General features: G+C 46.3%; 2 protein-coding genes across 6 annotated transcripts in view; one reads left to right on the top strand and one right to left on the bottom strand.

Annotated features, from left to right (window-relative positions):
* The window catches only part of DET1 (DET1 partner of COP1 E3 ubiquitin ligase), a 157,844-nt gene extending 145,661 nt beyond the window's left edge, over positions 1-12,183 (bottom strand). The window contains exon 1 of one of the 3 annotated variants that reach the window (XM_078683181.1): positions 12,051-12,183. The gene's annotated coding sequence lies outside the window, so the exon portion shown is untranslated. Of the gene's footprint in view, positions 1-11,964 lie in introns of all 3 variants that reach the window. The other 2 variants (XM_078683179.1, XM_078683180.1) reach the window with 2 other exon arrangements.
* Positions 12,131-20,229, top strand: part of LOC144824092 (uncharacterized) — a 37,430-nt gene continuing 29,331 nt past the window's right edge. Inside the window, exons 1-2 of one of the 3 annotated variants that reach the window (XM_078683182.1) lie at positions 12,132-12,233; positions 14,977-15,178. In XM_078683182.1, the coding sequence (XP_078539308.1) occupies positions 14,989-15,178 (190 nt within the window). In that variant the 5' untranslated portion in view covers positions 12,132-12,233; positions 14,977-14,988. Of the gene's footprint in view, positions 12,234-14,976; positions 15,179-20,229 lie in introns of all 3 variants that reach the window. The other 2 variants (XR_013608896.1, XM_078683183.1) reach the window with 2 other exon arrangements.

Below are 20,229 nucleotides of genomic sequence, written 5' to 3' on the forward strand. Positions count from 1 at the left end.
CACAAAAGGCACTAAAGCCCTACATTGACAGATAAGCTTTAGGGGTACCCGCAGTATTTAGGGCCGTGGCACCACCCAGGCAAACCTGCGAATCACAGGCACTTTGTAACACTAGACAACCAGGGCATTCTAGGGAGCTTTGCCTTGCATGGACATCATGTGGCTTTCTTACTCACAGTCCCCTGCAAACCTCAAGCTTTGCCTCGAATCAAGCATTTGCCTTATATTTCTCTGATGGACACTTCCGTAATACACAAGGGGACAGATTTGGGGCAACCTCTCCAATAAGGACAAACTTCCTATCTGCGGGGGTGGGAAGGAAGGGATTGGGGAGGCGGGTGTGGCTCCATACCAGAGTAAGCCACCACCTCCTTTTGCTTTGGTGTAAGTTTGAAATCAGAGGCGTTTACAGTACTTTTTACTGTCCTCCTCCCAGGAAAGGCCAAGTTCGGGGGTGAGTACCCCTATCCACCATCCCTGGCATCGAGTGAGCTTCCTGGGGGCAGATCGGGGTAATCGGCCCATCTGGCCTACTCAGGAGAGGCAAAAAGATTGTTGTATGGCCACACCGTGTAGGGAGCCATACAACAGCCTCAACCTTATATTTTTAGATGTGAAAGAAAAATCCCTAGTGACTAGTTGGCTTTCTGCCTCCCAGAGTGGAAGGATAAGAGGTAATTGCCCCTATCTGCCCCCCACCCCTGGGGGGACATAAGACTGTTATAATGAAATGTGCTGAGGGAGCACACACCATTGCCTACGGGGCCGCTCCCCTATCCCTGGTGTCAAGTGGGTGGATCCCTGCTTGGGGAATCTCGATCACAAAGCAGGGTTCCAATAAACAGAGGTACCACTGGAAAGAAGAGATTATCCCTTTTCAACTATACCTCTCCCAGAAGAATCATTGCTCGGGGCTGAGATATTTCCCCAAGGACTGATTCAGTGAAAGTGAAACGAGGCTTTCACTTTTGTAATTTAATGAAGTCATGGCGCAAGCATCATTACAAAGAAACCAAGAAAAAAAAAGGCTTGGGTTGCTCGGGAAGCTCTTCCAGAGCTGCCTGAGCCTGGAGAGGTATAAAGGAATGGCCCTTTCTAACCCTCCCCGGTATTGGCCAATGGATGACAGACACACTTAAGGAGTTAATAATATGGTGGCAAAATGTGCTTGCAACAAGCACTGCCTTAACGTACCACAAGGCATAAAATAGCACTATTCACAAAGGGTCTGTGATGCTTTGCCTGCCTTTCACATATAGCAGACGAAAGGCATACACAGAAAGGCTGATACAATTGGGTGTGTCTATTTGAAGGCCCAAAGTAAAACGACCATGAATATCTCCACCCCACCCAACAGCTCTGCAGGCACCAAAGTAAGTCCATGGCCTATCAGGAAATGGGGTAGCCTGTTTACGGCCCACTTGGAGAGCAGAGGAAAAAAGAGTTGGAAAAAAAAAAGAAGAAAAAACATGCATTGTCGTCCCTACGAGTCTTGTACCTGTTTTTTAAGTGATAAATAAATACTAGTTCCAGAATACACGCTAAAAGCAGGACTGAACAAACTACTCACACACAATGTGACCCAATGTGTTGAATCTGTGGCAGGGAAATGAAAAACACACTAACAGTACACAATAGTTTACGCTCAACAGTACAGCATTACGTTAGAGTAATCTTATGAAGGCTCCGTGGCCTGTGGCATCCTGCATCGATCTGCTCATGGAACTCCCATTACTTTGAAAGAAGGGTGCAGTTTGAAAAAGTGAGTTTTTAAACCCGTCCTAAAAGCTAGCAAATTTTTGCCGAGTTTGTGAATTACCGGTATGAGGCTGGATTGTCTCTAATGTTTCTTCGTCCTCCCCTGGAAGGTGGGAAGGCAAAGGTGAACCACTGGGTGTGAGGCAGGCCATTTTGAAGTTTATTTTGGCTTAATGTGGAAGCCAGGGGCGGCACATCTAAATAAGTGTGATGTATCCAGATTTTCGACACTTTGCCAAGAAGTGCGACTACATGTAGAATCACCTTGAGAGGAGCAAGAGAGGATTTGGTAAGCCACCTAATTGAACATTGCTGTGCTAATTTGTGATGAAAACAAAGCATTTTACTGCGGTTGTGAAATAAGAACTCTGCAGTTATCCAAGTTTCTCGAGCTCCTCAATCGCATTATCTTAACAGAGAGGCTAGGGTATCTCCAAACACTACCCCCAGTTTACAACCTTCAATCGTTCACACAGAGCCAGTAACACCAGCATGGTCCACAATGCCAATGAACAGAGCAAACATGGGAGCAAGTCCATTAAATTATAAGTAAGAACACCTTGGAACTTAGGGAACGTTCGGCTCCCAAAACAGTTTTATCCTACCCTATATCACCCTCGTGTTTTTTTCTTAAGGGCTAGCACCCAAACTATTTTTTGAGGTTTTCATGTTCTTCAAAGCAATGACATTTTGATCTGCATTTCATCCTCTCTCTCTCAAAATAACTCCTTTTCCTCCAAATGACACGTTTGATGCAAAAGAAATTGTTTTGTTCTTTATTCAGCCCCTTCCTTCAAAAAGAATTCAAAGGAATAATTTAGGTCCGAGCTAAATCTTGACTAGCAAGCATCAATCTGAATCAGTCGCATCAGTATTCAGAAACGCAAAGAAGATCTGAGCAGCTGCTTTAGAGTAGTAATTCCATAAATGACTATTTAAAACAAGCATTGAAAATGCAATAGGTCTCGCAGCATTAGAGTTAGTGCTTTTAGAATTGTTTATGGGTTTTTTTTGTAAATCTTTAGCATTTTTGTTTCCTGTAGCCAATGCTAAAGAATTTCAAAAAAAAAAAGCCATAAACATTTCTAAAAGCTCTGAAATGCAGCTCTTGAAATACGATTAGAACCCAAAAGTGCAAGAGTGCACAGCTATCTAAATAGAAAGTCTTGATCTGCTGGTGTACTGTGTTTGACACTGACCTGGTAACATTACATTCCCAGTCTGAGGGTTCACTGAAGGAAGGATGGACTAGCAAACACAGCCATAAAACATCGACTCCTGGCTCATTTATGGGAAAAAGCAACTTAGCAAAGACGCACAGCTCGGCAGGCGCTCATGTGAGAAAATAGCCGTTGCGTGTGAAAAGTGTGGCAAAGCAGAAAGAATACATAGCAGCGGGACAGCATGCCAGGTCCGTCATTAGGGGGACGTACACAGAGCAGAGAGGCACACAGGTGAGCGGGCCATAAAAACACAGTTGTGGGGGAAAGAGCCAACAGGAGGAAGACGGCTGAAACAGCCCTGCCAATGCACCTTGGGGTTAAACTAACGGCAATTAAGTCATTTCCGCCGCATTCCAACAAAAAACAAGACCAAGTGAAGCATGTGAAATGTAAGCAGAAACTGCAAGCTCTTTACAGGGAACCAATTTAGCTCCTTGGATAGTTTCAGAGCATAAAACAATTCACGATTAAAGCGATCAAGCTACTGTTTGTTCACCGCTAAGAAGATGGTTGCAACACTGGAGTAGATTTAAAGGAAATTAAACGTTTTCCAAACAGTCCAGTAACTCTGAAAGGGTTAAGAACATAAGGAAGAGTCAGTGAAAAGAAGATTCAAGAATGCAGGGGTGGAAGACTGAATACCTAGGTAGGCAATTGGTTTGCCCCTTAATTCCAGTGTTGTATTTACCTCATGTCCAGCTACCGTCCTCTTGGTTAACATCGCCTCCTTAAGAAGGACAGCTTTGCTCAAGTCTCTTGTTGCCTATTCACCATATCACGAGGCCGACACTGAGTGCCAATTCTGGTGACACCTACAAGTTGATTCAGGAAGAATGTGAAAGCATTTCTTTGCGGCTCTGGCAGTTCACATACTAAAGTCCACGCACTTCAATATTTATTTACCTGTAGTGACCGAGCATTTACAAACTGCAAATGCGTACACACGCTACTCTTTTGAAAATACAAATGCTACAGCTGCGAAGCCCGAATGGAAATGCTTTTACACAAGCTGCTGCTTTTTAAAAATACAAATGCCGCTGTGGAGCTCCTACTTTGTAGGCGCCCGCTGGACCTGTGCAGGAGGGGTGTAGGGAGTGAGGGAGGGGTCGGGCAGACATGGGAATGGCTGCGGGAGGAGGAATAAGGAAGTATTGACACTTGCTTAAGAAAGGCACTGTTTGTGCTCAGAGGGTGGGGAGGGCTGGTAATGCGAAGCAGGAGAGGGGAAGCTAAATTATAATGCCGAAGCGGAGGTCACAATTCACGGTCACAATTCACGGTCATTATCTTTGTCCGTACCGCATTGATGTGGACTACGGACCGGTTCGAGTCTCCCTTTCTACCAGTGCCTATTAAAAAAATAAAAACTGTGGTGAATGGGAAACAAAATAATAAATGTGCCTATCGCAGTCTCGCAAATGGATGAACTCCCGAAGGGTGAATGCAAGGGTTTGCTTCAACAAACAACAACAAACAAGACGGAGGGAAGAGAGGGGAGGGGGGAGGAGAAATGCGACACGGCGGGAAGGGGAGGGGGCGGAGCGGAGAGTTGAGGCAGGAAGAATTAAGTGAGAGAAATGTGTGGAGAACAGATGAGCACGAAGAGAAGTGGGGGCGAGAGGGTAGAAAGAAAAGAGAAAGATGTGAGAGTAGGCGGGAGAAACGAGGAGCTAAGGAAACAGAGGTAAAGGGAGGCAAACGTGTGGGGAGACGAGGAAAGCAGACGTGGCAAATGTTGGAGAAAAGAAAGGAACAGGAGATGGGCATAGAAGGAGGTTCAGAGAGGGAATCGAAAGGAAGGGATAGAAGTAAGGGGCAAAGAGTGACAAGTGAGCAAGAAGAACAAGACGGAGGGAAGAGAGGGGAGGGGGGAGGAGAAATGCGACACGGCGGGAAGGGGCAGGCAGGATGACTCAGGGGAGGGGGCGGAGCGGGGCAGAGCGGCATGTGGGTGTGAACAAGCCGGGCCTTTGAAGTGAAGCTAAGCTTCACTTCAAAGGTGTCGGAGGAATGCGGGCGGCTGTGCACGCGCTTTTAAGCTCAATGCACATGCGCATTGAGCTTAAAAGTCACGGGCACTGCAAGGAATCGCCACGATTCCTTGCAAGTTAGATAAAGTCTGGATGAGCCCCTATAGTCTCGCTTGCTCGATGCGCATGCGCATCGACAGGCGAGACCTAAAAAATGGTTTACACCTAAGAAACCTTCCAAGATTACTTTTCCACTAAGTCACTTTTCCTCGAATCCGAATGTTTGAATAATGGCTAACTGAAATGAGCTGACAATTGAAACAAAAGTCATGGTGTTATCAAACTAGCATTGCTAAAGAAAAAGGGGTTTGAGTGAGCGAAAACAAATAAGGAGTAATGCCTGCTGCCTCACTCCAATTGGTGGTTGAGGAGGTTGGATAAAAGAGGAATCCACTCAGCCAACTTCAGGGCTCATTCCTGAGTAAGAGTGGCTGCCAACATGTTAAACAAAGTACTTTCAGAACGGACTATTTATCACAACGACAGGGAACTTACTGCTAACGGGTTACAGTTAATGAGGGTAACTTAGGGTACTGTCAGAGTTAATTATGGGCATTGATGTGTTCTAGTGTGACCAACTGGGATGGGTGCAAATTCAGGATGGTATTGGTAGGTTTAAAAATTCAGGATAGAAGGTCAAAATTCAGGACAAAACTTTGTGAAAAAACGTACGTTTTACAGACACATCAGAGGAAGTAGCGCGATAGTATAAAAGTAAGGAAATAGAAAACCACTTAAGTACAAGGTAAAATAAGTTTATGTTCGGTTGAGACAATAGTGCACTACACTTTTATTTGGTATGCGTGCAGCTTTGAGCAACTGTGCAAGTCTTTTTTGTGGTATTTCATATGATAATTTACATTCTTTCATCCATTATTCAGTCTTTCACCATTCATCCTGCCCTTCCATCTGTGTGCCCATCCATATCCAATCCTTTTCAATCATTTGCAAACCTATCAATCATCTATCCTTCCATCCATCATTTCACTCATCCATCCCTTCATCCACCCTTTCACTCATCCATCCATCCTTTCACCCAATCCATCCTTTCAATCATCCATCCATTCACTCATCCATCCAACCATTTACCCTTTCACCCAAGCCATCATTTCACTCATCCATTCAGTCTCCCACCCATCCATTCATTCACTCATCCATCCAACCATTTACCCATCCAGCCATCCATTCACTTACTCATCCATCCGCCCAGTCACTCATCCATCCATCCAGTTCTCCACCCTCCCTTTCAGTCATTATGCATTCTTTCACTCATCCATCTTTACATTTTTCTTTTCACTCATCCATGCACTCATTCGCCCATCCATTCTGCTAATCATGCATTCATTCTTTCACTCGTCCATCCAGCCTCCCTTTCTCTTTACATTCTCCTTTCACTTAGCCACCCATCCATCCAGTCACACTTTACCCATATACCCACCCACCCACTTATGCACCTGCACGTAGGCAATCTGAAAATTTGGAAGCCATGCATGATGCACAGTGCCAGGACGTGAGGTGACTGTGACATGGTGTTGTTTCCAGGGCTTTACGTGGGATGTAGAAACTGGGGGTCTCTCCAAGGGGTGTGTCTGATGTAATTAAGGGCTTGGCTTAAAAAACCTAAGCTAAAAATATGTGCGCGCATAGTGTGCCGCCCGACTGGTATTTTGCTGTTTCTATCATTGCATCCAGTAACATTAGACCTACAACAATCCATGACTATTGGCTTTGTCAATGGATGTTAGTTGCATAAAATAAATTTTAAAAAGTAGCAACTATGGCTTCGTTGTATATATATTAACAATGCTTCAGCTCTGAAACTATAAGATCTTCTTTTTAACTTTGTACACTGTAATCGTGGTACTTCTCTTCTACATATTCTTTTAGTTTGCCTGCTTGGTGTATCTTTTCCTTCTGTTGCAATAGTGTTTTGGAAGAATGCCTGGTAAAAAAAGGATCTGGGTCACGGTAAGTAATGGGAATCCTACCGTTTGTGTGCTGTGGTCCCCTTAAGTGCACCAGGGACCTATTTGAAACAAGAGCTAATACCAATTTGTCCGCCAACTCCCACCTGCAGCAGATTTGGTCATTTGAGTAAGGCATTGATTGTGCACCCCACAGGTATTTATTTGCCTGCCTGATTTTCACAAGTCAAATCCTGGCTCAAATCATACACAGAAATGTGTGAAATCTGAGTTTCTGCACCTTGGAATTGGAAAAAAACATGCACAGGTAAACAGTTATTCCTCATTCTGGGGGTCAAAACGTCAACAATGAATGAACTGCAACATGTCACACAAGAAATGCTGTACCCCGTGTCCCTGGTGTTTAATAAATGCTCAGCTCACACCTAGATTTGTGTGAGAATCAAAATGGGGTTCCAAGTTATGACATTTCAAGTCAGCCTTATACTGCTGTAGGCTATCTAGACTAGTGTTCAGTGTCACGCTCCATACCACCGCCTAAGAGGAGTCTTAAATTCAAATGTCATCCACCTAACCCTAAGCGAATGCCCTGCCCTAGATCGAGGCTGGAGGAAGCCACCACATGCTTTCACAGACAGGCCCATTGTCATTCTGTATGTGACAATCAGCCGCATACAGAATGACAATAGGCGGGGTGGGGCTGCTCTTGTGCTTCGCAGAGGAGTACGAGGCGGCCCCATCATGGAGCTGAGGCCTCTCACAGGGAACAGTGATGTTCCCTGCAAGGCCCAAAATTACGGACAAAAGGCGTCCGTAAAAGGGATCCTTACGGACAACGGAAGTGAAGTCCAATTTACGGATGGTCCGTGAATTTTACCAACGGCTGGTCACCCTAATGTGTCCTGTTCAAGTAGTCTGTGCTGCATAACTCCCCTTGACATTCTGCAGCATGCATAACTCCCCTTGACATTCTGCAGCAAGAGAGACCCAACGTCTGGGGCTTGCCTGGACATGTCAAGATTTTATGTGCACCTCCACAAACCTGAAAGTGTGCATCAAAGCTCTAGGTTTTTGTAGTTACTGTGAACCATAAATGTGTGGAACTTCTGCTAAGAAATTCATGCCTCCACATTTCTGGGCTGTAATGTCATGTTATTTAGCATTTATGTAGCACAGAACTTCTATGGGCGTGGCACTGATTTTGGAGGCATTACAGGTGGGGGTGTGCGCTTCATTGAAGCGGTGTGTAGTATGAAATATGTGGGAAGCTTTAGGGGAGGTAGTTGAGGTCTTGACACATGTTCTATTTGTATCGTTGTGATCTTCACACTACTGATACATGAAAATATTTGTAGTGATGTGTAAAATGAACAGGATTATCTAGGTATCTGATCAAAGAATAGTAGCATGGTGGCTGTACAATCCCATTGTCATAAGAAGGGTGGTGGTGTAGTTTCAATAGACTACCTTAACACAAGAGTATATTTGTCAGTGCCATCACCCAAACGGGCAAAGTAAAGACCCAAGTAAATCCAGACACCTCAGTTAAGGTTTTAGGTGGTCGTTCCTGAAGCAGTGAAGGGAAACAAACCTAAAAGAAAACTACAGGATCCTCAGTAAAAGGTCTTCAGAGGTCCGACCCATAAAACCTTGGGGAACATGTACAAGGAAGTGGCGGAGCGTGACGTTGGCCTCCTCGGCTTAACGCTGTGCTCCGCCACTTCTGAAACGCAAGGCTGCACCATATTTACCAGAATGTGGTCCAGCCTTGCGTTTCCCCCTGCGATGGCGCTAAGTTTAGCAACTTAGCGCCAACACAGGCACCCTTGCAGCAGGGTGCAAGGGTGTCTGCGTGCAGAGGAGGATTGTTTATGTGTAGGAAGGTGTCCATTCCTGCACATAAACAATCCTAGAAATGCCATACTGTAACGGTCATGTGGGCTGCTTCATGCAGCACACATGAAAGTGACAAAATTGCATTTTTCTAAAAGTTTGTTGATGTGCAGGAAGGGACGCCTTCCTACACATAAACAAACAATGGCATTTTGCTTTGTCCAGGTCACAGGGAAAAAGCAAAAACGAGGAGAAATAATGCATTTCTCCTCTTTTCGCCATCTTAAGACCAGTTTTTATCTAGACTTAATTTTGGTGTTGCCTCCTATGTACGCAACCCTTGTACATAAGGGGCAGCGTCAAAATGAATGGGTGTTGGGGTGGCCCGGCCACCTCAACACCCACTGCCCACCCCTTTCACGCTAACCATAGTGTGAAAGGGGGCCTTATGTACAAGGCAGCGTTAAGGCCCGGTCTTGTACGCAGCGCCCCTATCGCCCCCACAACGTCATCATAGGTGACGTTGTGGTGGCGATAGTGGTTTGTACATATGCCCCCTAGTGGGCTCAGTGCATTGTATCCATCTCCAACTCTTGTCCCTCCCCTTTATTTATTTCATATATCTCGCAGCTGGTTAGTTAACAACAATACTGAAGCCAGGCTTTGAGATTCAGAGCATGTCTGATAAAAACAGATCACACTCTAGGAACCAGTACTGGCTTTGGGGCCAAGAATGAGACAGCACAGGAGTCATACATAAATTATTATCATAGAAAAATCCGCGACCATTTCAAGTATGCTGTAATATTGCATGTAAGCTGCAGCAAAGCAGATTACCATACCACCCAGGTCAAACAGGATTACTTTAGAAGCCATCCCAGAGTCATTGGATGATCATCCAACTACCTTAGAAGTCATTTACACGTCATCAGACATCATCAAGCTCTTGAAGTCATCAGCAAGCTGCAGAAGCTCAGAATGATGATTTGAGGATTACTTGAAAATGAGTATCTGATGACTTTAGTAGGTGTCATTATTCGTGATGATTTAAGGATGACTTGAAAATTAGTATCTGCTGACTTCAGAAGGTGTCATTATTCCTGATGATCTGAGGATGACTTGTAAATGACTCTCCGATAACTTTACAAGATGACATTGTTCCTGATGACTTTGGGGTGATTTGAAAATAAGCATCTGAATACTTCAAAGGTACTATTGTGTTTTCAATAAGATGTTTTTGCGTCTGGTGATTTAAACAGGAATTGCTTGTCTATTTAAAGAGCACGTCCACCACTTTGGTTTCAGATTTCCAGAAAAATGCAAACTGTTGGATAATTGCACAATGAATTGCAGATAAACGTCTGACCTCCTGCAGCTGGGAGCCCCAGAACTCAAACACACCCTGAACCCCCAAATTAACCCTTGCACCCCAAAACCCAAACACACCCTGAACCCCAATATTAACCCTTGCACCCCAAAACCCAAACACACCCTAAACCCTAAAATTAACCCTGGCACCCCAAAACCCAAACACCCTGAACCCCCAAATTAACCCTTGCACCCCAAAACCCAAACACACCCTGAACCCCAATATTAACCCTTGCACCCCAAAACCCAAACTCACCCTAAACACTAAAATTAACCCTGGCACCCCAATACCCAAACACACCCTGAACCCACAAATTAACCCTTGCACCCCAAAACCCAAACACACCCTGAACCCCCAAATTAACCCTTGCACCCCAAAACCCAAACACACCCTGAACCCCACTATTACCCCTTGCACCCCAAAACCCAAACACACCCTAAACCCTAAAATTAACCCTGGCACCCCAAAACCCAAACACACCCTGAACCCCCAAATTAACCCTTACACCCCAAAACCCAAACACTCTGAACCCCAATATTAACCCTTGTACCCCAAAACCCAAACTCACCCTAAACCCTAAAATTAACCCTGGCACCCCAAAACCCAAACACACCCTAAACACTAAAATTAACCATGGCACCCCAAAACCCAAACACACTCTGAACCCCCAAATTAACCCTTGCACCCCAAAAACACACCCTAAACCCTAAAATTAACCCTTGCACCCCAAAACCCAAACACACCCTGAACCCCCAAATTAACCCTTGCGCCCCAAAACCCAAACACACCCTAAACCCTCAAATTAACCCTGGCACCCCAAAACCCAGACTCACCCTGAACCCCCAAATTAACCCTTGCACCCCAAAACCCTAACACACCCTAAACCCTAAAATTAACCCTGGCACCCCAAAACCCAAACACACCCTGAACCCCCAAATTAACCCTTGCACCCCAAAACCCAAACACACCCTGATCCCCAATATAAAATTAACCCTGGCACCCCAAAACCCAAACACACCCTGAACCCCCAAATTAACCCTTGCACCCCAAACCCACCCTAAACCCTAAAATTAACCCTGGCACCCCAAAACCCAAACCCACCCTGAACCCCCAAACCCACCCTAAAATTAACCCTGGCACCCCAAAACCCAAACACACCCTGAACCCCCAAACCCACCCTAAAATTAACCCTGGCACCCCAAAACTCAAACACACCCTGAACCCCCAAATTAACCCTTGCACACCAAACACAAACACACCCTAAACCCTAATATTAACCCTTGTACCCTAAAACCCAAACACACCCTAAACCCTAAAATGAACCCTCCCCTCGCACCCCAAACCCAAACATGCTCTAAACCCTTAAATTACACCTGGCCCCCCAAAACACAAACCCACCCTCAACCCTAAAATGACCATGTACGCCCTAAAATCCAAAAGCCCTACAAACCCCCAAACTGTTTATGAATGCGGAATGCCGGGAGGCGCTGCTGTGATTGCAAATTATACTTTCTGTACCCCCAGGCTGCACTTCCTTCATAGAGTATTTCCATAAACACATAGGGGCAGATTTACAAGCCCGTTGCGCCACTTTTAACATGGGAAAAGTGACGCAAAAGTGGCGCAAGGTTCTTGTAAATCTGCCTCATAGTTTAGTGGAATCCAATTGTTAGACTCATTAAACAACTGCGGACAGACCGACCTTCTCATGGCCCGAGGAATCAAAACAAGCTTTGTCGTCATGGTGACTGCCGAATTCACTCCATCACAATACTAACATACATTTTTAAAAAGCACAGCTGCCTCGAACACAATGCCAAAATCACCTACTGTAAACCAACAGTCTGCCGGCTGGCTGGGACTCGAACCGCAGGTCCTCAATGGAGAGTAGCTCTCTCAACTTTGCATATACCTGAAGCCGGAGGATTCCTCTTGCAAAAGCCTACGCACATCCGGGAGCGCCGGAAGTGACGTCATTGGTCTGCGGCAAGATCGAAGACCGCCGTGAGTGCAATGGAAAAGGGACAGATGGATTGGCATCAGTCTCTTTATTTTTCCAACTCCACTTCCTTCATCGATTCCAGCGTATACTCAGGTAAGTGCTGCAGCTGCTACCAGGGGGTAGATGTTAGTCCATCGGGGCAAGCTCCACGCTATATCTGCACGCGCCCATCCTGGGTCAGAGACCCCATGCATAGCGCTGCCTGTCTTAAAAAAGAGCAGCATCGATCCTCCGCTCTCGGTCCCAGCTGCTCAATTTCCGTCCCAGACCAGCTTCCTCATTTTTCGGAAAGCACGAGTTTTCATTAAGGGGCCAAATTCAGACGCAGCTCCCTGCATGTGTGTGCTTCGTACGTGTTATAATGAATGCCTGTGTTGCAATGTGTGTGCATTATGTGTGTTTGATGTTTGTCTGTATCAGCCTGCCTGCTTGTTTAATATGCACCTTTTGTGTTTGAGCATGTGTATTTTTGTGTATGTGTGACGTAGTGCGTGCCTGTGTAAGTTGTGGAAAATTGCAAAAAGCCTAAAAAATGTGTTTTACAGCAAGTTCTTCGCCGTAAGGAAAAATAAATCACTGCCCGTGTATTGTAGGTCCCATGTTGGTTCCAAGTGCACCTGCGTGTATTCTAGATTCTCGACCAAATGGAACAGTTTTCGATCTACTGAAAAGTTGTCAATCAAAGAAGGCTAAACGCATTTATTTATGTGAATACTGTATATTGTTGAGTATTACTTGTGTCCTTGCACCTTGTAGTGAGCTTTCATTACTAAATGAATGTGTGCTCTATTGTTGAATCCTGGTCACGTTCCCCAAGTTGTGTTGTATGCTGCTCAGCACATCTTCTAAAACACTGGCAGTTTTCATGGATGCGTTTCAAAGCATAAGGATAAATGCTTCAAATAACTTGGCCGTTGTAATGCTGGTTCCTTATTTTGTTTGCTATTTGTGTAATTGAAAGGGCTGGTTGCCTGTGGCGATTGAGGTTTACCCCCTATTTAGGAGACGTAGTCAGACGCATTCCAACATCTTGCAATATCTACTTTCGCAAAACTGGCTATCATTCTGGTTTTGTTCCATGTGCATGCAATGTTTTTAACTCGTTTGTATATATTATTGAGACAGGGCCAATTACGTATTCCCTGTTTGCGCTAATTTACCTTTACCGCTAAGATGTCTGTAAAAATGAAGCCGGTCTTGTTACATCTGCCACTATCGATCCCAGCCATATATTATCCAGTTACAACCTGGCCTACTGCTAAAGTATTGAGGCAGAGGGATCGAGCCCTAAGATCGCATTAATATTTCCTATTAATTCCAGCCCATTGGGTTTCAATCATGGCCAAGCGGCACTCGGCCCCAGGGGCCCGGCGTGTCCTGGTGGCGGTGTTTACACAGCGGCTGAGACGCGGTAAATCATCTACCTGCCTTAATGGAGGATTATGTATTACCTCGAGCTGGGGTCTCGACGGGAGCTGCGCAGGCACCATTTCTCTCTCTCTCTCTCTCTCTTTCTCTCTCTCTCCTTCTCTCTCTCCTTCTCTCTCTCCTTCTCTCTCTCTCTCCTTCTCTCTCTCTCTCTCCTTCTCTCTCTCCTTTTCTCTCTCCTTCTCTCTCTCTCCTTCTCTCTCCTTTTCTCTCTCCTTCTCTCTCTCTCCTTCTCTCTCTCTCCTTCTCTCTCTCTCTCTCCTTCTCTCTCTCTCTCTCTCTCTCTCTCTCTCTCTCTCTCTCTCCTTCTCTCTCTCTCCTTCTCTCTCTCTCCTTCTCTCTCTCTCCTTCTCTCTCCTTCTCTCTCTCTCCTTCTCTCTCTCTCCTTCTCTCTCTCTCCTTCTCTCTCCTTCTCTCTCTCTCTCTCCTTCTCTCTCTCTCTCTCCTTCTCTCTCTCTCTCTCCTTCTCTCTCTCTCTCTCTCCTTCTCTCTCTCCTTCTCTCTCTCTCTCTCCTTCTCTCTCTCTCCTTTTCTCTCTCTCTCCTTTTCTCTCCTTCTCTCTCGCTTCTAGCATTCAACTGCCTCGGATCATGTGTTAAATATTTATACGGTGAAAGCACGCACAAGTTGCAGTAACGCGTGCCTTCCCCATTGATTGAGATCTTATAAGAGGTTTCCCCATGCCCTCTTCTCGTTTGAACTGCGGGTACTGCATGTGTCAACGAGGTATGGGATCCCTTTATGTTAAATTGCATCTTTTACCAAACTTCCAAACACCTCTGGCAAAACACTTATAAGGTCCCAGAGGGGAGACCTATTGGCTATGCCAATGCTTTTGCTTTATGTATTTGCCATTGTAATGTCTTTTTGTTTCATTTATAAAGCCATTACATATTGCACAATTAACGTACAATACTACTAGCAAAGCTAATACCTTTAGCTTAATAAAAGGTGAAACCTATTGCATTTTTAACGCTTGTCCTTTCATGTTGGGGTGCCGGTGGGCAGAGGGTAGCATGCATCTGACTCCCTATGCATCTGTGGGGATAGGTAACTTTCCCGTCACAAACCCCGTGTGAAAGTTCACTTATTGATAGTTCTTCTATTTCTCTCACAATGCCTCTACTTTGCTATTACTATTTGCCCTGAGCAGCAAGACCTAAGCATACACTCTGGCTCTCCAAAAATAAAATTGATTATTAGGTAATTTCCTCAATGGTCTTCAGTGCATGCCCAAACACTTCTTTGTAGTCCAACATCTAGACATATTACATAGAAATTGCACCAGGTCAGTGTACTTTTTGGGGTGCTTTTCTCCAATTAAATCTGTTAATCAGTTTGATATGCTTTGTATTTTACCGCTGAAACTTAAACCACACACAAACTAATTCCTGATTTTTATATCTAGCAGGACATAATCATGGTTTCATTCAACGTCCTGTTTTTCACTTGCGATCATTTTGTGTGTGTTCGAAAAGATGGCGACTTCCTGCTTTTGGACAATCCCAGGGAAGTTCTTTGTAAATGGCTGGTCGAAAATCTAGATGAAGCTGGTCGGCCAATCACCGAAGAGAGAGATTTTAAAGCTATGATTCTGTTCCAATCATCTGGTAAGCACAATAAGTAAACCTTTATAATAAGTTTGCAACTGCAGGATAACGGTACAAATTACCAACCTGTTTCAGTAAAAACCTACATTTGTGATTAATTAGTCCAATAATGGACAGTAGAAATGAACATGCATGTCCCCACATATGCCTTGGATTGCTTTCCAGAGACAAATGTAACACTTATGAAAAGGACTGAAACGTTTAGCTTGTGGCACTACTATAAGGCAGCCATTTTTGGATAAACTATTTTATTTAGGCAACTTTTTTCAGGAGGTTCAAGTTCAGGCTTACAATGTGTACTGTCTATTAAGGAAAACATACTAACTTGGTTATGGATAGATTGTACATTTGTCCTTTATTATCAATACCTCTTTATTTAAATATTATGGCTAGAGCGTGAATATATATTGCAAGTGGTCAGTGTGTTTTTATATGTTTTGAAGTTTATATGTAAATATATATTTTTATTCTCTTGCTTTTTTTTTTAGTGAAGAAACAGTGTCTAATGATTCAGGATATTTTTCAAGAGCTAATTGCAAGCTATTCTGCCACAACAGAGGGTCTAAAACAGGTGTTACTTCAAAAGGCACTGGAGGAAAAGCAGATGTTAATGGACTGTGGCAATCGGGGAAGCGCTGGTAGACTTAAGAGGGGGTTACGCGAACTACAAGAGGAAGAAATTGCAGAAAAAAGATGCAAGGACAAAAAAGCCAAGCAGAGTGGACTGGATTATATAAGAGTGGGTAACAAAGCTCATGCTGAAAGCACAACTTCTCAGCCTGGTGATGCAAGTTCGCGGATGAGTTTGCAGAAACTTGAAAACCTGGCCCTTTTAGCAGGGATGGCTAGTGTCCTTCATCAAAAATCCACAACTAAAAATGACGCATTAGACCGTGAAAATGAACTTGACTTGGAGTCCCCGCTTAAATCCAAATATCAAGGACAAAAACATGCCTCCCTTTCACCACGTCATCCTAGAGCATGGGTACTCATAGTAGGGCCAGGGGCGGCCCGGCAAGCCTTCCCTGGCGGCCCGCGGACCTTGCAGACATCCTACCAATGTATTTTTTTTTCTTTTAAAGATTGTCTGCTGCAGCGCGACTCTGAGAGTCTCTGCTGCTCTGTGGGGGCCAGGGTCGGGCAATTCTCACTTAGCCAGAGTGGAGCTGCAGGGGCCTAAGATGAGGTGGAATACAACAAAGCCTCATTAGCATTCAAATGGCCTTTAACAACCTGTGAAGTGCTTGGGTGCGGCTGTGTGTGTCAGGAAGCTGTCTCACCCGGGGCTGACACACAGGCAGGTCGAGGGACATAGACAGGGAGGGATGGAAAGAGAGGGAGAGAGAGGGGAGAGGGAAAGGGAGGGAGAGGGACACAGAGAAAGGGAGGGAGAGGGAGGATGGCGACAGAGGATGACGGAGGGAGTGAGGGTAACAGAGGGAGTGTGGGCGACGGAGGGAGTGTGGGCGGGGAAGGGAGTGGGAGAGGGAGAGAGACAGAGGAGGGAGTGAGAGAGAGGGAGGGAGTGAGTGAGAGAGAGAGGGAGTGAGTGAGAGAGGGAGGGAGTGAGTGAGAGAGACAGGGAGTGAGAGAGACAGGGAGTGAGAGAGACAGGGAGTGAGAGAGACAGGGAGTGAGAGAGAGAGAGTGAGAGAGACAGACAGGGAGGGAGAGAGGGATCAAGGGAGGGAGAGAGGCAGCGAGAGAGGGATGGAGGGAGGGAGCGAGGGATGGAGAGAGCGAGGTAGCGAGGGATGGAGAGAAGGGGGGTGCGAGCATGTGCCTTAAAGAACTCATCCGCAGTTTTAAAGCGCCCTGCCGTGAAGAGGTCACCCCAACAAGCAATCTTCAGTGCCGCACAGAGTCTCTGGAAGCCCGTCTCTTGTAGTAATGTGAGCCCGGGATGATATGTCAACGGTAGCAGGGGAGAGTATAATAATCTGCAGTCGAGTCTTTTAGCCAGTCGGCACCATGCATCAATAGTACATGTAACTGACGTATGAGGTGTCGTTATGGCCGAGGGCTGGCAATGAAGGAGGCCATTCAAAGGCAGGGGATTGGCTATCCAGTCCTCCACCGCCAATTGAGGCATGAAGGGCGTAGGGCGAAGCCAGTGATATACATAGTGCGCCTGCGCACAGAGGTAGTAGAGTTCGAAATCTGGGAGGTCAAATCCCCCTTTATCATATGGCAATATCAACACGGACGATCTAAGTCTCGGACCCCTGCCTCCCCAAAAAAGGCGGCAAAGTTCCGATCTCAGAGTCTTGAAAAAAAAGGCGCCTGGGTAAAATGGGATATTGAGAAAAAAATAAAGGAAGCGCGGGAGCACCACCATTTTGACCAGGGAAGCTCGTCCTGCCATGGAAATGGGAAGGGAAATCCATCGGTCCACTAGAGCAGTGAGTTTGGTCACAGCGACGCCATAATTAGAGCGCAGGATTTCGTCTTTGTCTCGGGATATTTGGATGCCCAGATACCGAAGTTCGGACCTGCACCACTCGAGGGGGTAGTCTAAGTGAAAGTCGGGTACGACCTCAGTGAGCGGAAAGAAGTGGGATTTCGCCCAATTGATCTGTACCCCCGACAGTCGCCCGAAAACCACAAATTCTCTGAGCAGGGGATTTAAGTTGTGAACCGGATCCTTAACAAACAGCGTTATATCATCCGCGTATAACGACACATCAATCTGGCGTTGGAGACAGCGAATCGCTCCTTCACCATGAAGCTGTCGTAGTCGGCACGCAAGAGGTTCAATGGCTATCACGAACAACAGGGGAGACAGGGGGCATCCCTGTCGGGTACCCCTAGAGATGACGAGTGGTGCAGAAAGACGACCATTAATCAGGACTCGAGCCGTAGGGTGCGTATACAGTAAGTGGATCCAGGATATGAAAATAGTGGGGAATCCCATGCGGGTCAAGACAGAGAACAAATAAGGCCATTCTACTGAGTCGAACGCTTTTGTGGCGTCTAAAAAGAGGAGGTCCGGATGGACCGTATGGAGCAGGGAGAAAAGCGTGCGCAGGTTATTTGATGTGGAGCGGCTCGGGACAAAGCCAGACTGATCCGGCAACACTATCCGGGTCATAAGGAGAGACAACCTGGTGGCTAGGACTTTAGCCAGTATTTTTACATCACAGTTGAGAAGTGAAAGGGGACGATATGAATCGCAGGAAGCGGGGTTTTGGCCTGGTTTCAATAAGGAGGTGATGACGACTTCGCGCATGGATCTAGGAAGGAGGCCGTCCTCGAGTGACTCCACAAAGACCTCTCTGAGGACCGGAGCCATGGTGTCTACATAGGCCTTGTAGAATTCCGCGGGAAGTCCGTCCAATCCAGGCGACTTCCCGTTTTGGAGAGACATGATCGCATCCCTAACTTCAGCCATTTCAAAAGGGGCAGCAAGGAATCGTCTGTCAACATCGCTAAGCCAGCATAAAGCTAAGTCACCTAGAAAGTCATCATACTGTATGTCGGGGGTGGTGACCGTGGTGTATAATGTGTGATAATGGGAGACAAATGCCGTTAACAAGTCTTCCGAGTCCCTGACAGTGTGTCCCTGGCTATTGACCACTTCAAGGACAGTATTGTCAGCGCGCGGCATCCCCGTCAATATGGCTAACGCCTTGCCAGGCCTGTCACCCTCGCAGTATTTCCTCGCCTGCCAGTGTTTGCCCCTAAACCTAGTCTCTCTGTGTGCCTCTTCCTCATCCTGCGTGAGCTTAGCTCTGAATGCTGCGTGTGCGGCTAAGGCATCGCCCTCCACCATTTGCGCCTCCAACATCCTCATCTCACCCTCTAGTTTCCGGATTGTGCGTTGTATGTCGCGCAGCACCCCAAAACTCTTTGACATACAGTGTCCCCTAATAGTAACCTTGAAAGCCTCCCAGATAGTTTCAACAGAATCAACAGTTCCCTTGTTTCTCGGGAAAAAAGCAGTGATCTCCTCCCCCAGTTCGGCACGGAATACCTCGTCCAGCAACGCTGTTGGCTGTAGACGCCAGCGCGGCCTAGGGTTATCCCAGCCAGGGACTATTAAAGTCAGCAGTACCGGACTGTGGTCCGAGTACGATCTTGGAAGATGTGTGACGTTAGACACCCCCGTTATCGCTTCTCTAGTCAAGAGGAAGTAATCAAGTCGTGCCCATGTCCCAGTCTGTGATGTGAAATGGGTACCCTCCATACAGCCAGGGTGTAGCTGACGCCAGGCATCTACTAGGTTACCCTCAGAGAGCACACCCTCTAACGCTTCTCTTGATCTGGGTTTGTAGCGTGTCTCCCTATCTGCCCTGTCCAAGTGAGGTTCCAACGCTATATTGAAGCCTCCCCCCCCCCAGATGATGTAGCGGGACCCTATGTCCAGAATTTTACCCCATAGTGTGGTGAAAAAGCAAGGTACATCAAGGTTCGGAGCATAGCAGTTAACCAAGGTGAAGGTGTCGCGGCCTAGCCGCCCCCATAGTAATACATAGCGGCCCTCCACGTCCGTCAATTCACCACACACCTGAAAGGGAACTGTACGTTTAATCAGGATAACCACTCCTCTCGCGTACGAGGAATAAGAGGAGAAGGACCGGGTAGTGGCCCATCTACTGCCAAAAGTCATGCGACCTCGGGGAGCTAAGTGTGTTTCTTGTAACATTGCAAGCTGCACCTGGTGGCGATCCACATACGCTAAGACATTTCTGCACTTCTTAGCATCGTTGAGCCCTCGGACGTTCCAAGACAAACATTTCAATTGCGCATCAGCTGCAGAATTAGCCATGCTCCTGATACGTTCGGATATAAACATCGTGCCGCTGCGAGTTCAGAAGTTGCAGCAGCTCATGCAACACATCACGGAACACATTGTACATCCAGTCAACTGCTGGCACCAGCCAAACAACCTCCCCTGTAACAGATCCCATCCCCCCTCCCACTACTGCATCCCGATCATGCCAGCAGCCAGTCAGTCCCATGCCCACCCACCTCCCCCACCCCCAGAACTCCCGCAACCAGTAGTCAATGTCGGGGTACTCCCGTAGGGGGACCATCAGCAATAGCGCACA

Source organism: Lissotriton helveticus, chromosome 3_1 (genome assembly GCF_964261635.1).
Source record: "Lissotriton helveticus chromosome 3_1, aLisHel1.1, whole genome shotgun sequence".
NCBI lineage: Eukaryota > Metazoa > Chordata > Amphibia > Caudata > Salamandridae > Lissotriton > Lissotriton helveticus.